The sequence below is a fragment of the Silurus meridionalis genome, chromosome 2 (assembly GCF_014805685.1).
Source record: "Silurus meridionalis isolate SWU-2019-XX chromosome 2, ASM1480568v1, whole genome shotgun sequence".
Taxonomy (NCBI): domain Eukaryota; kingdom Metazoa; phylum Chordata; class Actinopteri; order Siluriformes; family Siluridae; genus Silurus; species Silurus meridionalis.
In genome coordinates, this window is record NC_060885.1 from 20,943,347 (window position 1) to 20,965,717 (window position 22,371).

General features: G+C 40.0%; 1 protein-coding gene across 1 annotated transcript in view; it reads left to right on the forward strand.

Annotated features, from left to right (window-relative positions):
- The window catches only part of gfra4a (GDNF family receptor alpha 4a), a 108,287-nt gene that overhangs the window by 73,040 nt on the left and 12,876 nt on the right, over nt 1-22,371 (forward strand). Inside the window, exons 2-3 of the mRNA XM_046864056.1 lie at nt 17,930-18,208; nt 18,359-18,439. Of these exons, the coding sequence (XP_046720012.1) occupies nt 17,930-18,208; nt 18,359-18,439 (360 nt within the window). The remainder of the gene's footprint in view (nt 1-17,929; nt 18,209-18,358; nt 18,440-22,371) is intronic.

Sequence of the window (22,371 nt, forward strand, 5' to 3'; positions counted from 1 at the left end):
ATAGCTAGCTAGCGTCTCTTCAACCCGGGGCACTGCCCCATAACCATGTTCTTTCAGCCCCATGATGTTGGAGTATAACGCCGCTTTGGGGCTGAAGGGGCAGGCTGAAATGAACCTTGAAATGAGCCAATGAAAGATCTTCAGTCTTGAATGAGTAAAGGCAAAAACTTATTTATTGCTGTCATGTTCTAATAAGCCCATAGATGGTGGTTACTTCATCAAATCAAAATGATCGACAACGGCACAAGTCACAACTTCCATGAGCACCTCAACCTCGGACTCGCAAAGCGCCCCCTGACACACACACATACACACACACACACACACACACACACACACACACACACACACACACACACACACACACACACCCTTTTCAGAGGAAGAGAGGGGAAGCTGCATGCTCTTGTCTCAGGGGGAATAAGCCTTGTGAACCGAAGCCTGTAAACGAATGCTGGTGAGGTTGGAGAAAGGAAAGTTCCTGAAAGGGAAATCATTATCACTGTGGATCTTAATCTCACTGTGATTTGTAATCTCACAGAGGAGCTCTGACTGCAAGTACTGTTAGTGGTAGAGGATTTTCTAAAATCTTATTTGCAGTCAGATATATTAAAATAAACAGGTGTCTGGTCTCTTGAAAACTGTAAATTCTGCAGGATTTGGGCATAGTCAAAACACTGTGGTCACCGCTATCCTAAAGATGAATGTCAAAACAATATTCATTTCAATTCATTTTATTTGTAGAGCACTTTTAACAATGGACATTGTCTCAAAGTAGCTTTACATGGATAAAGCAATATTAAAATAATTTTTGTTTGTTTCTTATAATTTTAATTTTTGGAGTAAAACTAGGTTCTCAGTTTCATCTTCCCCATTAAAACCCATCTTATCAACAGACTGGCAGTGTGACAGAAAAATAGCAAACACTACACCTGTCAGAGATCAGCTTCTTGAACAGTGGAGCATTTGAGAGACCTGTGTATTCCTCTACTTTGTCCCTAGGGATGATGGAGCTGCTATAGAATTCAGCCAGAATGCTCAGAGTGAATTCAATTGCACGTTATAAGTGTATGAGTGAGTGATGTTTGGTGAGAGGGGAGATAGTCCTTTTCAGATGCCCCTCATGGCCAATACAGAAGTGATAAGAGGGTGCTGATAGAAGATGGAGAAACAAACACTGCAGGACTAAAGCATCACTCACAACAGACCCTAATACATTCTCCTTTAAGAAAAGCCTGTTCACTTGTGAAGTAACTAATGTTTTTTTTCCCTCCACAAACACACATTAAAAAACAAGGAATTACAAGGCAACCATCCAGAGTGACTTAGTGAAATCAGTTTCTAGGATTAATTCCTGAAACTCATTTTCAGTATGCTTTAAGTAATAAATGATCCTATGTCCAAAAATGTTCGTCTCTGTGATGATGTGAGAAGCATATACACTTAAACACTAGTTGATTCATAATTTCATAATTGGAGTGAACAAACAAAATAGGCATTAGTGTCACAATTTTGTCTCAACTACGTAAAAAGCATTTCTCAAAGAGATAATGTCACAAAATGACTCCAAACAAGAGGTTTACACACCTGCTCGCAGAACTATTACCGTTTTCATTGTTTTCATACAAAATGTAAAAGCTAAACTAATTTTTTTCCACATTTATAATTTCTTTTTGACTATGACATGCTGATCAAAACAGTGAATGCATTTGTTTTATTAGCTATGCACACAGTTCCCACACAGTGTTCACTCAGAGCAACATGAACATGTTTTACAGTAAGTATTATGGATTATAAAAAAGGAAAGAATAGCCAATGTGAGGTGTGATTTCAGTCAATAACTCTATAAGTACACATCTGAAATACAATCTAGTTCACCGAGGTAGGATAAATCATTAGAGTAACACCTTAAGCACATATAATCACTACACTAAAATGTGATAATGAAGCAAGATGTAGGTGTTCTACAGAGACAAGAAATTCTCTTTGGCAAAAGAAAGGTGTTTTCAGATGTGTGGGATATGGCAATTGCAAGAGGTGTGGAGGACAAAAGGGTGGGACAGAGTATCAGAAACTGATACTTGCAGAATCTGATACTGTATTGTGTACTATGTAATTAACCAGAACTTAAGTTTGATTAAAGCAGGTTAAAAAGAGCAGCCTCAGCTGAACCATTCTTCTGGCAATCAATAAAATAGATGGTCTACAATGAGTACTCGTGTATATTAAATACACTGTACAAATTATTGATACACCAGTATGAGAAAGCCAATGACAAGAAATAGGTTGATGGGCTGAAAACAGCACACAACAAAAATAAAAAATATTGATCATGTCACCAAAGAGATTAAAACTAAGGCAACGATCCTGGTTTGAAAATGTAAGTAGTAAAAAGTACAGATATTTGTGTAAAAAAGTTAATGAGTTCAAGTAAAAAGTGAAATCAACAGTGAAGTAAAATACTGATACCTGAAAAATCTAATTAACTACAGTAACGCAGTATTTGTACTACATTTCTTCCCATCTCTGCTTTTAATACTGAAATAAATCTTTTCTATTCTTATCTATTCTATTCTGAGTTGCATTCCTGTTCCTTTTATCAAGCAGTCTGACGATCTTGACATCTTGATGTTTAAGTTCTCAAGAGTGCTATCCATTTGGCAAGACCTAGTTATAATTTTGACACATGTTGTATCATGTTTTGTTCGTTTTTTTGTTTGGGGAATTGCATTTACAGTGTTGAGAACAGGGTTATTGTTTCAGTAAGTGTATTGCGCACTTGAGATCTGTTAAATGTGGCTGTGCTGTGAAAGGCAAGTCGTGCACAGGAGGGCTGTGTTAAATGTGTTAGGTACATACAGACAAACAGATGGATCAGCAACAGCTGTATAGGAGCAACAGCTGTAAAAGAAGCAAGGGTATTAAAAAAGTAAAGTTCAAGTTTCTTTTTATAGCGCTTTTCACAATGGACATTGTCTCAAAGCAGCTTTACAGAACTTAAGATTTTAAGTGAATAAAAAAGTGAACGCCTCCTGGATAACGAGGCAGCTACAGCAGTAGTTAAGTAATCTCGGCAGTGTTTTAAATATAGTAATGCATTAATAAATTATGTAAATTAAAAAAAAAAAAAAACAGTAATTTGTATATGTAAATAGATCTTTAATTTATTATGACAATACTGTAATAACATTCAAACATCATTACAGCTAAAATCTGGACAATAGCCAAAACTGACAAAAACTGACTTGTTTTTCTGAAATGAATTTATTTGCCAAAAATATACTTTGTTGTCTCTAATTAAAGAAAATTTATATATTTTACCAAAACAAAATGGAAGTATTTTTTCAGGCTACTATCTAACCTTGCTATCTGCCTGTATGATGTTGAAAAAGGAAAACAGCAGTCGAGTCTGCCTAAAAATATCGCAATCCTTGCAAGTTAAGTGTGCTTTTGTTCCAAGTTTTTTGGATCTGTAGAGAGAGACAAACATACGACTAAGCCATTCAGTGTGGAAGCAGATATCAGTTGTCAAATTTTCAGTGATGGAACTACGGTATTCAGTCTATTTAATTGTTTTGTTTTAATTTGGCAGTAATGTTTTTACAAAAGTACAATGGGTTATATTTGTAGAGATACAGTAAAAGGGAGTTTTTTAAGAAGTTATTTTCTTCCTTTTACTTCGATACATTTTTAAAATGCTACAACTACTTGTTGTGATTTATGCAAAAGAGAAGTCTTGTTCCTAAGTGTGTTTAGAACTCTGTATTGTAGAAAATGTCAAAACACAGACTGTGATTAGTTTTGCAGGCCACCTTGGGTACAACTACATTTGTTAATTTTCTAACACTTTCAAATTGCATTTTCTCAGTCAACTGTAACTGAAAGCTTTCCAATAAAAAAATAGTCTTTTAATTTAATTGTGGTGCTTAAATTGCACAGGTTTAATGATGTTAATGCCTGGGTTTTTTTGTATTCCTCGCCCATTCCCATTTTACGACTTTGATTAAAGACCAATTTATTGTTAATGTTACTTTGTATATCCAACAATACATGTCAATTACACTCATGATAAAGAAATTTAAAAGCCATCCATAAGGCTTTAAAGGAAACATTTAGAATTTTGGCTACTGGGCCTGGTTTCTCGGCTTTCATTGGCCATTAGGCTTCTTGCCTGGCGACCCTGCTGTTATCAGCTTTGTGTGAATATTTAAATTATTTGTTTTGTGTAGCACAGCAAAAGTGAATACATCATTAGCAGCTAATTTGTGATTGTTTTACCAAAAACGAGACCTTTGCACATTTTCATTAGGTGTTTTACTTATATGACAGGTTGCCCCAGCATGGTTGTACTACATATTATCAGAATTACTATTATTGGCAACTAATTAAATGGATTGTCAATTTTAAATGCAGTCTGTGTTATCCTTGTAATTTTAAATGGAAATTCTCGATTAGCCATTAAATTAAGCTGTTACAAAGCTTAATAATGTGAAAATTTTTATTTGTCATATACATAGGCATACACAGTTAAATAATGCAGTAAAATGCTTTTAACGATTGGTCCATGATCTAAAGTAATTCCTTTCCAGGAAACTTTCTACCATCCATCCACTCCCTGTTGAAATTATAGTCAACACTTCACCAGACCCAGGAAACTCTAAACACTGACGAGAACTAGTAAATGAGGGCTGAACGTCTTTAGGTTACGTATGTAACCCTAGTTCCTTGAGGGAAGAGACGCGAGTTCCTGAAAGGGAAATACCCGTACACACAATAACAAGAAGCTTTATACTTTCAACAGTAACACGCACCAGATTTTCTTGTCTCCTGAAGACCTTTAATGTGTACAAAGTAAACTATTTATAATACATTTAACATTCATTACCAAAGAAGCCATACTGAGCTGGTGTGACCAGGTCGATCATTGAGGGTAATTAGCTGTAGCCTACTGCTTTACAATCTGTGAGTGTATTTGCAGCTAATTATTCCTGCACCTTTATTCAAATAATGAAAGCACATCTCTGTTGTCAATCAATACATTACTGATGATCTATAAATCAAATATCACTCTAAAAATCAAAGATGCAAGAGCACACACACACACACACACACACACACACACACACACACACACACACACACACACATACATACACAAATACATATACATATACATTAAAGCCTTTATTCCATACTACCAAATCACTACCATCTATTAGCATGTATGTTACACAGCTGTTACCTGGAAGCAACCTTGGTTACTAAGCTAGATGTTTTTTAATATGTATATCTGTCTAAAATCTAAAACTCTCTTTTTATCATTTATAACACGTTATAGTTTTTGGAAAAGTTAAGAAAGTAAAAGTACAACACATCAATTCGGGACCTTTTGGCCAGACCCAGAAAACAGTTATTTCACTCTCGGTGAGGGGTGGAAATCAGAGTGGAAAAAAAGGAGTTATGTTTTTTTCTATCTGACACATAACATCATACAGTACACCAAACAAGTCTTTCTCATATTTTACACTTCACAAGATGCAGACAAACTTTTTTCATCATGTGTAGGTTTCTAGTGTGCAGTAGAGGATAGCAGAAGACATGAATGTGTAAAGACAAATGTGCATTTTTTTATGTAAGGGATACAAAGAGAATGCGTTTGCGGTGTTGCTGTGTTTTTATACTGGATTACACTCATACCTACATACCTATGAAATTGGATGGACTGTAGCACACAGAGAAAGAAGGTAAGCTTAAACCAGATTTGAGTGTACAGTCAAATCAACAGCTTGCAGGTGGTAAAAATGAGGAAAACTGGTTGAAGACAGACTGTTTTATAGTTTTTTTTTATAGGATTTAGAAAAAGACGTCTGATTGGTTTCTGTTTGTGTGTACTTGCCATTGGTGTTAGCAGCTTCTAAAGCCACGTGGCTAACGATATGTTTTTCAGTTGTTTTTATTTAAATCTGACAGATTCATGCTGAATAAATCTAAACCAATCTGTTTCATTTCTTATTGGGACCAAGTGCATTGAAATTACAGGCAACCAAATTAGATTGTGTTTGTTCAGACTGCAGTACTATTTTCTCACATGCCTCAAGTAACAATGCAGGGGTGCATACGCCAATTTGTGCAGGGCAGGCAAACTTTTGCACTTGCTACTAATATTTATTTTCTAAATGTTAATGTAAATGTTGTGGATTATGTTCTGCATAAAGGTAATGAACAGTGATGCTTCTGAATGCTTCAGTTCAGGCAACAGCCTACTGTTGTTGTAAGTCTCTGACATTAAAAATCAACAAGCTTAAAAATATATAAAATTAGGTGCTAAGTGGCCCGTGCCAAGAAAGTTTTTTGTGTTTAAAACCACCTACAAATTTCAGATGTCGTGTGCCATTTGCTTAAATCAGATTAACCAAAACATTGAATTTGAACATTGCAAATGAAAGCAATCAGATTTAAATTCATGTATTTTTTGCACTTCGTTGCACAAGCCTCTTATCATGATCCACTGTTGGCTGCATGTCAGCATCAATTTAAAGTGGTCCAAACATTTTTTTTTTTTCCACAATTAAAAAAATTTTAACTGAGCAATAGGACTTGAAATGGGAACAAAGTCAAAAGAAATATTTTAGTAATATATACACATTCAAGATTTTCCACAAAGGAATGATCTTATTCAATTAAGAAAAATCAGTCTGTTTAATTTAATACAGTGAAAATTGTAATGTTTTAGGGGAAATTTATAAATTATAATGTTAGCTGCACAATAAACATACCCTTTCATCAAAATACACAACTCAAGTGTGTTACCAATTCATTGGGAGGACTTGACAAAAGTTTTCTCAAGTCTTTAGCTTATTGTTTTCCTGACAAAGAATGCATTCAGGCATACATACTACATACTATTCATTACAGCAGAATGCATTGTGTGACTAATCATTTCATACATTACACATTCATGGGCTTCTGGAAGGTCATATTTACTAATGTTCAAATTTTTGACTGCTTTATTTCAGTTATTTAGATTTACTGTAAAACCAAAAGTGTTACCTCCTGGCGGTAAATAAAAAATGATTTAGAAATGCTCACAGATATACTTAATTCAGACAAAAATATATATTTCGCCTTGTATTAAGATGGGAATGTAAATGCACTAATGGTATGATTAGCAAAAAAAAATCCATTTTCATTTGTGCATCAGTTAATAAAATGAAAGCCACATTTAGAGCCTTTTAAAAATAATACATAAATGCACACACAAAATAAACCATGAATTCAGAGTTCTTATTCCCCATATGCCAATATGGCATCTGCCACCTTTCTTGCTCTCCTGCATTCCCTCATGTGGCCAGCAGCATCAAAAGCCACATGCTGAGTTCAAAGAACACTTGTTTAATAGGAAACCTTTTCAGTTCCAGGTCATCTAAGCATAGACTTTTGTTTTTGACTGCATTTATTGGTATGTGTCAATGATGCTTTAAAGTAGAGATGTTCTCCTCAACCCCTACAAGCAATATATATTCATTATACTGTAGTCCTTTCTAAGAAATACATAGCCAAAATTTTTTTCACATTCTAATTTTATTTTGTTACTAATTGATATAGTCACATTACCAAACAACTACGATTATGCTATGATATGCCCTCAGAGAGTGAGGCCTAAAAAGTGCTTTATGTATAATTTTGAAGTTAGACATCTTTTGATACTACTGCTCATGTATTGTCTTAGGGCAGCTTAATATGGAAGGAACTACACTCTTGATTTAAACAACAGAAAAACATTAAACTTATTGTCTGTAGATTGTGAGTTTGAATCCCAATGATGCCACATCCATCTGTGTCTGAGAGCCAAAAAATTGGTTGTGTGTGGTAGGGATGTAACAATGCATGTATGCAAAAGCAGGTGGATAGTGCTTTCCTTCAAGCGTGATATACCACGTTAGCAGCAGTCTTGGTGGAAGCCAATTCTTGGTGGAGCAGTCCTGGTGGATTCACACGTCTTGGTGGAAGCATGTTACAGCCTTAACACTTCCCCAGTTGGAAGTCGTTATCTGGAGACCTAATTGGTGGATGGGAATTGGCCAGAATCGGTTAGAGGAAAAAAAATTGGGTTAGAGGGCCTATGGTCCTCTGCTTGAAGAAAAAACAGTCAGACATCCCTATTCATATCAGTTCATGCAGTTATTCTATTTACATCTTTCATTTCCAGGAAATAACAAGTCATCACCTTATAACTGTGACCCACTATAGGTAACCTACTTAAGTGAAATTATTAATTACTTACCATTCAGATCTTGCTGTCTATTTGGGTTGAAGCAATAAAAGCTGCTGATGTTGTACAGTATTGCGGATAAGCATCACAATGTATTTCACCTTAAAGTGCATGTGTTACAATTAACACAATTCAGTCTGTAAAATGTGGTCAAGCTTAATGGTGAACTTAGTGCTACTTCTCGTGACAGTCCTCTTAGTTCCCTGCATGAGGTGGCTGTAACACGAATCAAACTAATTTTCTGTCAGTTTCAAGTAGTGTTTAAGAGCAGTTACTAGGCACAGGGCTAGTCTGGGCACATTCCTATTCAAGGGCAGATAGGTTAATTGGTTTATTGATATACTGCACTGTCAGTATCTTTGGCAGGGATGCTGGGTCTAGCCACAGTGTGACCTAAATTAACTCTCAATGCCCAATGCAGACATTGCATGCTGACCAATACCATCTAATTTGGCCACCTCTCTAGCTGTGTGGATGGTAGTCTTAGATGACACACTTTATATCAGCATCTGCTAGTGGGTCCTGAAAATTTTGTTTTACATTGTACCTTCAAAGCTTACATTTTAAAGACATAGATATGCTCATGTCTAGCCTCATTTTTCCATCCTTCATCCACCCTTTGCCCTCCACTTATTTTCGGACTGAATTTATTATAAAGAGCCCGGTATTTTGTCAAAAGGCTTGCATGACCCAAGTCAATTTTCCTACCTACGAAATGTGAAAGTGTCAAATGACTCATCGTAATTAACTTTCAGTTCTAGAGCTTGCACATGTGAGATCAGAAGCTCTGTTTGGCTCCTCACCTGCTGTTAGAATTGTCAACACAGCAGTCAGTCATCCACATAGGGAAGATACTAGCATTGCAGATGCTCTAAAGAAACTCACACATTTTGTGAACATGCTGAGTGCTAAATCTAACCCAGGGGAAAAGGCTCTGAACTGATATGTCAGTCTAATTATGTTGAAGCAAACGAATAGCTGTGCACTACAGCAATTTGAATGTGGAAATATGCATATTTCAGATCTGTGGTTAAAAACTAATTGTGTTTTTTTTTCACAGCTTGCATTGCACCTAGTATGCATAACCTACAGAAAAGACATTTGAGCGCTTAGATATAAATATATATTTTTTTTGGTGGGAATGAAAACAAAATGAATGAATTTGATGATTTTCACAGCAAGTTGGCTTAGTTCTTTACCAATGTGAGACAGAGCCCTGTGTTTGTTGGAGACAGAGTGTAATGCCCTGTGTTCTCAGGTGGCACTAGTCTGTTATCAAGTTCCAAAGCTGCAGTTGCAGAAGGTAGACCCATCCCAAAATTTCAATTTCAGTCTAATTTCAAGCTGAACATCAGGATCCCCAGTAGTTTTACGAAATTGTGCTATAGAGGCCTGATCATGTTCTATTGCTGTTGAAGCCTTTGAAATAGATTTTTACATAAATAATATGCCAGCACACTCAAATAGAAAGAAATTATCATTTCATGCCACCTGGGCTTGCGAACTGAAGACCTATGCAGGTACCAATAGCAGCTGGCACAATTTTGTCACTTGTTTTAAAGTTTAATTATCTTTATCATTATCTTTATTAACAGCCCTAGTTATTTTCTATGCCTCGTTGCTACGGCTCCTAAGTGCTGTCTATAGTTACTCTGTTCCCTCAAGCTTTTTTTTAACAGTGCTAGAAACCACCGTGTGAACTGCAAGTTCAGATAACATGTTTCTGTAAGTGAAGCAACTGTACTAGGGTCCCTAACACTTGGTAATTCATTAATTTGTTTATTGTGACTATTTGTAACTATTAGACATTGCAGCTAATAGTTTGTTGCATTTGGCCCATGCCCTTGCTAGCTCCTCTAATCTGCATTCCAATAGAGTAAAGGTACAAACATTTGCTCTTTCTTCCAGATAGGTATTCTGTTTATGTTTATTTTGTTGCATATGTAGTGAAGGAGCCCACCTTTCTTTCTCTTAGAGCATCCATATTTACTTCACTCCTTGTTCTGATAGCACAATGGCAGAGAAATGTAATCTCGTTTGTGTACTTGAGTTCTTCCACATAAACAAGTTTTAAGGTAGCTCACTTTGTACACGGAGCATTTTCATGCTGCAACATTTTGATGGTCAGGTGTCCACATACTTTTGATCACATTGTGTAAAGGTTTTATTATAGCCGGCTAGGCACACCTTGCATGGTGATAATGCTGCTGTTAGAACAAAACTCTAAGTTCCTGTCACAATTATTCAGGTCCCAAAAGTCTCGGACATTGATCACATCTATCATCTAACTTTACTCTCCCCCCGCAGCTTGAAGCTTGGCAGAACAGTTTTCCAGGCAGCCACGAAATACACAAGAGGTTGGGAAACCTGACAGAGCTTCAACAATTCACACAATTTCCAGCTGTGTGAACTTTGTTAATATTATAAGATTAGTTTATATGATTCGAATTCTTAGATTCTGTATCTGCAGAGCACTGACACTGCTACTTGTCCCCTTGAACATAAGACAATGCTTCTTTGAGAAAACAGTTATAAATCATACACTAGAATTACCTTCATCTTTGGAGCACATTCATAAACTATCTGACAGTGTAGAGTCTAACAATAACAAAAACCTAATTAGAAAAACATTAGAGAAGTACATTCAGCAAATTCACTTCCTGGATTCCTCACTAACACAACAATAGGGAAAGAGAATGTGAGTAACCTGTTTTATGCTAAACATGTAAAGTTAAACTTACTGCAAGGAATAAAAGGAACAAGAAAGGAGTGCACCAGAATTCTGTGTTAGAGATAGGTTACCCCTCCACACCAGCCCCCACCTCCCACCAACACACAGTCATGGGTCAGACAAAATTGGAATAAACTATAAAGAAGCCATAAATGCTATCCCACTCATATCTAATGTATACAGTATACACATATAGAGTTTTACAAAGCAGTTTCACTATTGTATATTCAGTATGTGTATGGAGCTGGTATAAATATGCTATCCTGCTAAAAAAAAACAAAAAAAAAACAGAGCCTGAAAAATCTCAATTCTTAATTATACTTTCAAATGTGTGTGTGTGACAGAGCTAGCCAACAGGGGGTTTAAAGGTTCACACAGTCAAAACACGATAATGTCATGTTTGGCAAGGTTTTCCTTACAAATATAATATCTGCTCTGCAGCAAACTGTTGGACTCTGGGGTTATGTCATTCTGTGTAAACAGGATAAAAGACAAATGCACAACAATTTTACAAAATTATGATGTTGCCTACGAATACAGAAAGGAAAGATCCCTGTCTTACAGCACTATTCCGATGCTGGTATTGTTTGGCTCTTGAGAGTAAAAGAGCTGACTTCAGCAAACCGCACCAAAATTCCTGAACATACATTTAATTTGAACTTTTATGTGAATTTCACAGTGACATGGCTTAGATGTTATATTCACAGTGTGAAAAGGTTAAACTTGCCACTTTCATGAAGAAATGTAGAAACACATGTTTATATACACACACACACACACACACACACACACACACACACACACACACACACATTGAAACTTCCAAATGTTTATTTTGCAGGAGCAGCCAAGAGAGAAACATTATTGCAGCTCCACACTGCTCCGCTGCTCCTCAATAGTCCTGTTCAGTGAAGGATTAATTTCTCATGCTCATTCTGCCCAATTCTATTTTCCCTTCTAGCTCACAGCGGAGTTTCCTGAACTGTGGGCTGCAGTGCAGGTGCTTAAATTTAATTTCCATTATTGTGTTCACTACTCTTCTGGCCTGTGCTCTAAAAATACTTATAGCACTTATAAATTATCAAAAAAGGACTTAGCCAATATATTATCCATGTTCAAATCAAATTGAAGCTAATCGATTTTTCATCAAATTTTACCTGTAATAAGGAAAAAGTTTAACTTAAAATAATGCTTTGGGCAGGGTTCAAACTGCCCACAGCTTAAATAATCATTTAACTAGCCCTCAAATTAAGTAAATGCCCAGATTTATAGCTTGGGAACATCTGACTGGCATGAAATACATATAGTATTATGGAAAAACTGCAGTTGCTTCTTTATCCCTTATTTTTCTTGTCACTGCCTAAAATTTTATTTGTATTTCTAAAAAAAATATTCACTGTAAGTTGACCCTATTATATACGAGAGTTGATATTTTGCTAACTGATTCTAATGTCTCTTTTATTGCAGATTATTATTATCTCTGTTATTTGAGTCCACATCGCTAATTGGTGAAATCACAATCTTTGCCTTATTAGTTATTCATTCCAGATGTTTAGTGTTGCACTTACACTTTGGGTGCACAGCTGGATATTATCATGGCAAAAAAAAAAATGTTTTAATAATAGTGCAATTATTATAGCACTGCCTTGTGACAGCTTCAGGGGCCCTGGTTTGATACTGAGTTTTGGTTAATTCCTGAGTATGTAGAATTGCTCTGGGTTCATTGGTGTCCTCCTGGTAGCTGAGCGACCGGATCCATTGGATGTTTTGCTTTGAATCAAGTTATAGGATCATCTTATTTTCCTGCCACTAAAATGTTATTGTTTTGTCATCAGATATCTCTAAAAGACAGGTGCTTTTGCATACATACCAGAATATACACACGCACACAAACAAATATTGTCAGGAAATGCTTGGAGACTGCTTGCAGTACTGGCCTTCGGACACAAATAATTGCTACATTCGTTGTGTGTCATATTCTGCAGCTCCTGTCTGTGCGAAAGCCAGAGAAGTGGGATGATGAGTAAACAGTTCTGGGACAACAATGTAAGCTGTTCAGTGTGAGTGTGTACGTGTGTGTCTGGGGCTCTCTTAGCCTGTAGCAGACGTTTTAGAGTTATGTGACAGGTTCCAGCATCATCACCAGGGAAAGGGGGCAACTTACCCTCTCTACTCACACATTAATACTCCTGCACAAACTTGCACAGGAATATGACGGTAATGAGAAAACCATGTACCACTTGAAGAGAGATGCCAGAGCAGGGCCCGCCATTTTGAAGATAATTTGCAGGGCTAAAATGTACTCACTGTGTGTGCCTGTGGAGCGAGATTCATTTTGTGTGGGGTTTTTTTTTTTGCTTCTGCTACGTGCTTTACACCTCACACATTCACCTTACACACACACACACCTACAGTATATGTGACCCATTTCAACATCCACTTAAACTACAATGAAACCTGGGACTCCAACATTAATTGATCAAGTTCACATACACACACACACACAAAAGATCTGTGCACTTAGAAACTAGATAAACTTTAACTAACTTTCTGTAGACTACTAATTAGATCCTTTTCCTATTCTCAGAGCACCACTTGGCATGTTTTCCAAACTAAGAAGACCAAGAGTCATTAGGAGAAACCAGCCCACTTTATAAAATCAACCATCAACGCCTTACTAACTGTGAAAATATATTCTAACACCCACCTATTTTGTTACTTCCAAGTTTACATGAATTCTTGTGTATATGTGTGCATTTATACAATACAGGTAGAAAAGCAGAGTAAAATGTATGCAACAAGAAGTAACAAATAATAATTATTTAACCTATTTCAGTTCAAAAAGCCAGCAACTACTTAAATTAACTTAAATTAAAGAGGGGACCTAATGTTATTTCATGCATTCTTTCATGCATGAGTTATTTACACTGTTAAAGAGATTCTTATGCTAAATTGCATGTATGACTGAGTATTTCTGTGCCAAATACATTCCTTCGGTGTTCATATAAGTTTCAAAAAAATATCTTTTTCGAGTATGGCCCTTGATGACATCATAAAGAGTGCAATTCCTTGTATGGGCACTTCTCCCGGAAGAGTGCATACAGCTATCAGAGTGAGAGCAGGAGCATGCCCATCAACGTGCGTCATTCAGTTACAGAAGTCATGGGCAGAACTGCACAAGACTTGCTGGAGAATAATATCTTCAAATAAGTGTATTTTTGGGTAAAAGGGAAGGGGAATCTTGTTCAGTACTTACAATATAGACAAGTCCTGTCATAGTCATTGTTGTTTCTGTTCTTGATCAATTTGCAGCATCGGGATCCGATTCTGGATCAAATATGTACAGCTGGATCTGATTGGTAGCCATAGTTCATTTAAGACTATAAAGTTTTTTTTCTGTTTTATTTATAGAAATGTCAGAGCTTGCAGACGATTGCTACGCAAAAGGGGTGCAATTTTCATGAGAGTCTTTAGCTCCGCCCACGGCAAGCCTCAAGGAGCTTGCCTATTTTTAGAAGAAGCATAAAGCTGTATCTTTCTTTTATAAATCTGAAAGCTAAACACTCTTGAGTGATATAAAGGATGCAATACTACTCTATACAGTAGGTAAATTACCATGAGATTGAGCAAAATGGGGTGTGCTTTGTTCCCTTTTAACTGACCCTGGTCCTGCCAATCACAATGCAATTAAGCAGTTTTTGTTATTGGAGTAGCACTGTTACGTTTGTTCTGAATATGTCCACTCGTCCTGTAATGTTAAATGAGTAGCAGTTTGAAGGATAGTGGGTGGGCAGAGACAGTTGGTTTTAGACTGTACATTAAGATGGAAAATTATGCTGTTTGGAAACTGTAAAATCTTACTAAAAAGAAACATTTAACATTTACTTCACAAAGAAGTTGAGAATTAATAGTATTAATAACCAACAAATTTCAACAAATAACCAACAAATTTCAATTACAGTTACAATATACTTATGGAAAAGAATCCATAATAAAATTTCTTTCTTTCTTTCTTTCTTTCTTTCTTTCTTTCTTTCTTTCTTTCTTTCTTTCTTTCTTTCTTTCTTTCTTTCTTTCTTTCTTTCTTTCTTTCTTTCTTTCTTTCTTTCTTTCTTTCTTTCTTTCTTTCTTTCTTTCTTTCTTTCTTTCTGCACATGAATACAAAATGCACCAACAGACTTTTTTGTATAATAAGGGGAACGTGTCTGTTGTGTGAGAGAAACAGAGGCATACTGTGAAGGAGCCAGTCACACTGAGATAGCATTTTAACACTGCAGGGGACAGATCACGTGCCCATGGACACACTCGCATACGCAATAACAATAACAATAATATCATCCACACAAGCAGTGTACGTATTCAGCACTAAGATCGAATTCAGGTGTAATTGAGGGGAAGAGCTCATACTAGTGATCTGGAATGCAGACTTTGAAACGTTCTGTACTAACTATTTACCTGATCCAGCTTCCAGCTGCCCAAACTCTTAATGGATTAGATTCTAGTTGAGGACTCTTTGCGTAATTCATCTGTCCTGCAGATAGAGAAGTGCTTATTATCATTATTTTAGCCCAGAACCTTACCTTCATCATCACCATCGTGTGTGTGTGTGTGTGTGTGTGTGTGTGTGTGTGTGTGTGTGTGTGTGTGTGTGTGTAGACACGCATTAACTTCAGTGCATAGATGTGAAAGGTATTAGAATCAATCTGGAGGACAAAAAATGGATTGCTTTTGGCAGGCTGCTTTGAAGCAGTAGGAGTATCGCGCAGAGGCATTCATGGATGCTTTAAAGCTGCATCGCACATCATCAAATCATTTCATAAACAAATGACCTGATTATAGAATAATCTGTGCTTTGGGTTGATCTTCTATACGAGATTAGCCTCCTTTTTGTCACAAGGGGATTGCTGTTAAAGTGACTCATCTGGATTGCATGTTTGTTTTAATGTGAAGTGCCAGATCTCAACAGAGCTTCTTCTTATTCCTCATCCTTTTTTCATGTTTCTCTTGTTCCTTCTTTGTCACTAGTTAGCCTGGTTTCATAAACCCTCATCTCTCCACCCACTGCACTGTGAATCACACAGTGTCAGGTGCTGCATTGTTTGTGAAAAACACTAAAACTACACATCTAAAACTACATCCCATTAAGTCTCAACCAACCATTTAGCCATGGTTAATCTAAAGGTAAAGCAGGACAGACTGCATAGTACATTACACTATTAAGTACACACACTGGGGACTGTATAAACTAAACAGTACCAAAGCATCTCTTTTACATATAATATAAGTCTGCAAATACTGACTGAACATCTGGCAACCGACAAAATGACAAGCGGTTGTCAAGCAGTCTTTTCTTAGCAGCAACACACTCATTTGACTACTTGCAGCCGTCCACGCAATACAGCAATACTAATGCTTAGCTAATTATCTCCAGTCTTAAAATAACAAGCTCAATCTTATAGTCTCTAATCACAGAAAGAAAAATGTTCCAGTTCTGGAACATTCTGGATGATTACGGTGGTACGCTGGATGATAAACCTTGCCTGACATTATGCATGGCCAGACCTGTTCCAGTCTTTAGATCATGTATTTTTGTGTGTTATTTACTCTTGAAACATCATGATATCAAGCGAGAAAGTCACTGTGCTGTCAAGCATAATGAAAACATTGCGTTCTCAACCATAATGAAAATATTGTGCTCTTGAGCATAATAAAAACAGCAGCAGGAGGTAGAACTGCATATGAGTGATATCTGTTTCATGAAGGTCTGATTTTTTTTTTTATTACCTAATATGAATTTATTTGATGTGCAATACACAATGTATCGATCATTGCGGCTGTGTGTTACTCTAGTGTAACACAGCTGCAATGACTAGCTTAGTGTAGACTAACAGAGATATTAAATTCATCAACAATGCTCTCAAACTTTTAATCAGAGACACTGTATTGTGCGCTGAACACAATATAATCTATAGTACAGCTGAATGTGGACAAATTAATGTCAGATATTAACGATCCCTTTATGCTTTAGATACTGTGGAATCAAGCAATTATTACTGAATTTTCCAATTTCAAAAAGTATGGCCTCATATCCCACCTAGGCATGTCTGAACCTTTAAGTGTCAACTTCAAGCCCTTATAATGCCCTGGTAAGGTTTTCATTTCAAACTACCTTTTTTATGCCACTCAAAAAAAGAATATTGGTGCAGTAAAGTTATACTTTTATTACAATTCCTGTAACATTTAAGGCATTTAACTATATTTTCATTTAAAATCCCAAACTGATATGTAATCGATTATACCATGTACCATGTACCATGTAAAATGCCATGAGGCTACAACAATGTGCAACTAATAACAATTCTATAAATGACAACTGGTCATTTTTAATCTCCTGCTTGATTCTATTTTATTATTTAATGAATTACAGAGCCTATTTACTTGAAATAGCATCAGTTGTTAAATCTAACACAATTCCTTTACCTAGAGAAGATCAGATTCCCTGGGGATATCAGTGTCATATAATTCCTGTGGCTACAACAGTGTGAGGTTTGGTGGTTCTGAGCCACCATGGTGACATGCCTGGTGATTATGCAGGTCATAGAAAAACTGGGACATTTTTAGCTTCCAGGTGTTACAGATCTTTAAAACACACAGGTCTGAATTAGAATGCGATGATAGTGGAGGTAAATTGCTTTGCAGTGAATACTAGAGCATGAATGTCTATGCATGTGTAACAAAACTGCACAATGTTATCAAGAGTTTCTTCTTAACCCAGAAAAAGCCATGTCTGTGTAAATATTGCGTGAGCCTCCCCTAGATATGCCTCAGTGCTGAGTTCTTATGTACTTGCTCCAGGTTTTCGGATCATGGTAAACACTTTTATATGATGAAGAGTTGATATATAATTACAAATTACCTGTGTGCAGGAGTGCCCTGGCTAGTGTCAGCAGGGCAGTGGGACTGCCTGACTGCAGGCGATTCATGCTCCAGTGATGAGGCGTGCAGTCCACGACTACGCACTTTGCGTCAGTGTGTGGCAGGAGGGGGGAGCGTGAAGCTCGGGCCAGGGGCTCGTAACCACTGCGAGAACGCTGTAACTGCTCTGCTAGCCAGTCCTCTTCACCGCTGTCAATGTAAACGTGGCATGAAGAGGGAGAAGAACTGCCTCAGCATCTACTGGAGCCTGAAGCAGTCTGTTATACATGGTAAACACACACATGGGTCAAAACAAACATTGACAAAATCACTAATACACATAGAGAAAACCATGATGTGCCTGAAGCTACTTTACTGCATAATTAATTTCCGTGTGCGTGTGTGTGTGTGTGTGTGTGTGTATGCATGTGTATTTGTAGGACTGAACCTTGTAGAGAGTTACCCATATGAACCTGTTGAGCGAGGGTTTGATTATGTTCGGCTGGCATCCATCGCTGCAGGTATGTAATTTACACACACGCACTAATGCACGCACACACACACACAGACACAGTTAATCAGTGTAAACATCTTCTAATCTGTAAAGAATGTTGAATCATATTAACCTGCAATTAAACCAGCTTGTTCTGTTTTTAATAGGTTAATTTTTGTATAAATTTTCCTGCTTTTCTCTTTGGCTCCATGACATATGGTTGTCTGTTTATCACACATTTTGTTAATATGTTTTCAAGGTGAGAATATTTTTGTGATCATTACAACTCCCCGCTTACTATATAAAAAAAAAAATCCAAAACCATAGTATTCAGTCAAAGCTGTTGATAATTCTGCTAAACAAATGGGAGAGTTATACAGCGATGAGGGTAAGGGATGGAAATCTGGACCTCCTGATGGTCCCTATAGAGTTTAAGGAGTTCATAAAAATGAAATGAGAAAACGGAAGCAAAATGGGATGACGGAGTTCAAAATGGGGATTGAAAGAGACATGGTGATCTGTACATTTTGCTTAATGTTTTCTCCTCACCTGCCAGCAATCTTCTTGTCTCTCCATGAATACACTGACAAATGCTCAAAACATAGTTTAGAAAGAAGGATGTTATTGTGCAGCACAGAAACACAAATAAAACTGTCAGTTTGTCAGTCTGGGGTTGTAGGTGCTCGAGGCATGAGCTGAATTATATGGTCCTGGAGGGCAGAACATAATGAGATAGTTACTCATCAGCAGCTTCACTCACATACATACACACACACACACACACACACACACACACACACACACACACACACACACGCACACACACAGACACACACACACACATGCACACACATGCACACATGCACACACAACATATATGCACACCTACATATTCTGCTAGTAAAGGCATATATAAAACAATTTAAATGTGGTGGGAATTTTGAGGATAACATGGATATGACCGAGGAGCATAGATTAATTTTCTGCCAGTAATGGTTGTGATTTAAATGTGGACTATTCAAGCATGAGTTTGAACGACTGCAGCTTTCAAACACTACAAACACTTAGCAATCACACTCCATTTACTTAAGATTACTAACACATATGCACCCATGCACACATGAGATTGATAGAAGGAGTTTCTAATATGGGCAGAACTTTCAGTTGCACATAAGTAACTAAATAACTACTTAAACTGTATGGCTTCAAATGTAGTTGTAAGCCACACACAGGGAATAAAATGTAAAAACAGAAAACAATTCAGATACCATGGTGTCAGGGATTCCCCTGCCACGCCTCCCTCGGCCGCTGTCAGAGATTCACCCTGCCACGCCCCCTCAGTAGCTGTCACGTTGCCTCGTTATCCTTTGCCGGCCATGATGACCGACAGCTGTGGCTCGTTATGGACTAGACTATATAAACTCACGTTCTCAAATCACAGGCTGTCGGTTCTTGAAGGTCATGCTGGTGATCGCCTGGATTCCGCACCGCCAACCTTTCCTGCTGGTTCTGTCTACGGACTCCATCCCCGAGAGGATTACTCTTCGCCTTAGGACTTTTACTTTCGTTTTAGGACATTGCTTTCGCTGTGGTTTACGCATCCCAAGCGGATATCCTTTGTTTGCTTCTCTTCACGGTTTGTGAGAGTTTTTTTTGTTGAATAAACTATGATTGATTTACTTCCGCTTCCGCGTCATGGTCATCAGCCTGACAGAAGAACCGACCTAAACCGAAAGAGGATTCGCCCAGCCGCGATGGATTGGCAGCCGGACCCGGCTTCGGGTTTTCAAGGGAAGCTCAGTGCCGCTCCTCGCGGTTCGGAACCACAGACGCCGGCCCATGAGAGCGTGGCTGCGCCACGCCCCTCCGCGAGCACGAGGGGATTTCCGGCTCGCTTCTCTGGGAAAAGAGAAGAATTGGGCAGGTTCCTGAGGAGCATCGGCGAGTATGCCGAGGAAAATTTTTCCCAGTTTCCCTCCGAACGAGCCAAGATCGCCTTCTGCGTTTCCCTCCTGTCTGGTGACGCTCTCTCTAAAACCAGCATATTATGGAGCGCGAAAGGGGGCAATTTTGGCTCACTCGCCGAATTCAGCGAGCTTCTTCTGGGGATGTGTGGGATAGAGGTGGCGGATCTCCACGACAGTCCCCTCGGTGAGGACAATGCTTCGTCCCAAGGTTCTTCAGAGCACGTGACTCAATCCCAAGGTTCTTCAGGGCACGTGACTCAAACCCAGGGTTCTTCAGAGTGCGCGGCTCTGGTTCAGGATTCTCCACGGTGCTCGGCAGCGGTCCAAGGTGCTCAGAGCACGCAGGTCCGTTCCAGGATTCTCCCAGGTTCTCGGTTCCATCCCTGTGCATCCAAGAATGCGAGGCTCAGTTCCAGGGCTTTCACGGACACACGGCTCTGCCCCTGGATCTGTACAAGCGCGCTGCTGTGTTCCGGGGTTCTCGTGGACGCTCTGCACCCTCTCCGAGCGTCTGTGAGCGCGCCATGGCATCCCAGCATTCCCACGAGCTGTCTGTGCCGCTACAGAACATCTACAAGCGCGCTGGCCTGTTTCGAGGTTCCCGTGGGCGTGCCTCTCCACCACAGTGTCTCCAGGAGCGCGCCTCTCCTCCACAGACCCGTCACGAGCGCGCCGAGCCGCCACAGACCCGTCACAGCCACCGAGTTCCGCCGAGGGTGCCGCTCAGCCACAGAGTTCCGCCGAGGGTGCCGCTTAGCCACAGAGTTCCGCCGAGGGTGCCACTCAGCCACCGAGTTCCGCAGAGGGTGCCGCTCAGCCACCGAGTTCCGCCGAGGGTGCTGCTCAGCCACAGAGTTCCGCCGAGGGTGCCGTTTAGTTCCAGAGTCCCCAAGTGAGCTCAGCCGTGTTCAAAGGCTGCGAAGGGGACGTCGTACAGCCGCCTGGCCACGAAGGGGACGTGGTACAGCCGCCTGGCCGCAAAGAGGTCGGCGTACAGCCGCCTGGCCGCGAAGGGGACGTCGTACCGCCGCCTGGCCGCGGCGGGACGCCGTACCGCCGCCTGGCCGCGAAGGGGACGTCGTACCGCCGCCTGGCCGCGAAGGGGACGTCGTACCGCCGCCTGGCTGCGAAGGGGTCGTCACACCGCCGCCTGGCCGCGAAGAGGTTGTCATACCGCCGCCTGGCCGCGTAGAGGTCGTCGCACTGCCGCCCCCGGGCTCCACTGAAGGCGACGTCTCGCCCCCAAGCCCTCCTCAGGGCGAAGGCTCGCCCCCAAGCCCTCCTCAGGGCGAAGGCTCGCCCCCAAGTCCTCCTCAGGGCGAAGGCTCGCCCCCAAGTCCTCCTCAGGGCGACGGCTCGCCCCCAAGTTCTCCTCAGGGCCACGGCTCGCCCCCAAGTTCTCCTCAGGGCGACGGCTCGCCCCCAAGTTCTCCTCAGGGCGAAGGCTCGCCCCCAAGTCTCCCTCAGGCGAAGACTCGCCCCCAAGTCTCCCTGAGGGCGAAGGCTCGCCCCCAAGTCTCCCTGAGGGCGAAGGCTCTCCCCCAAGTCCACCTCAGGGCAAAGGCTCGCCCCCAAGTCCTCCTCAGGGCAAGGCTCGCCCCCAAGTCTCCCTCAGGGCGAAGGATCGCCTCCAGGTTCCCTGCAGGGCGACGGCTCGCCTCCAGGTTCCCCGCAGGGCAACGGCTCTCCTCCAGGTTCCCCGCAGGGCAAAGTCGGGCCTCCAGGTTCCCCGCAGGGCGAAGTCGGGCCTCCAGGTTCCCCGCATGGTGACGTCGGGCCTCCAGGTTCCCGCAGGGCGAGTCGGGCCTCCAGGTTCCCTGCAGGGCGAAGTCAGGCGTCCAGGTTTCCCGCAGGGCGAAGTCGGGCCTCCAGGTCCCTTGCAGGGCGACGTCGGGCCCCCAGGTTCCCCGCATGGTGACGTCGGGCCTCCAGGTTCCCCGCATGGCGACGTCGGTCCTCCAGGTCCCTCTGACGGCAAAGCTCTCCAGAGTCT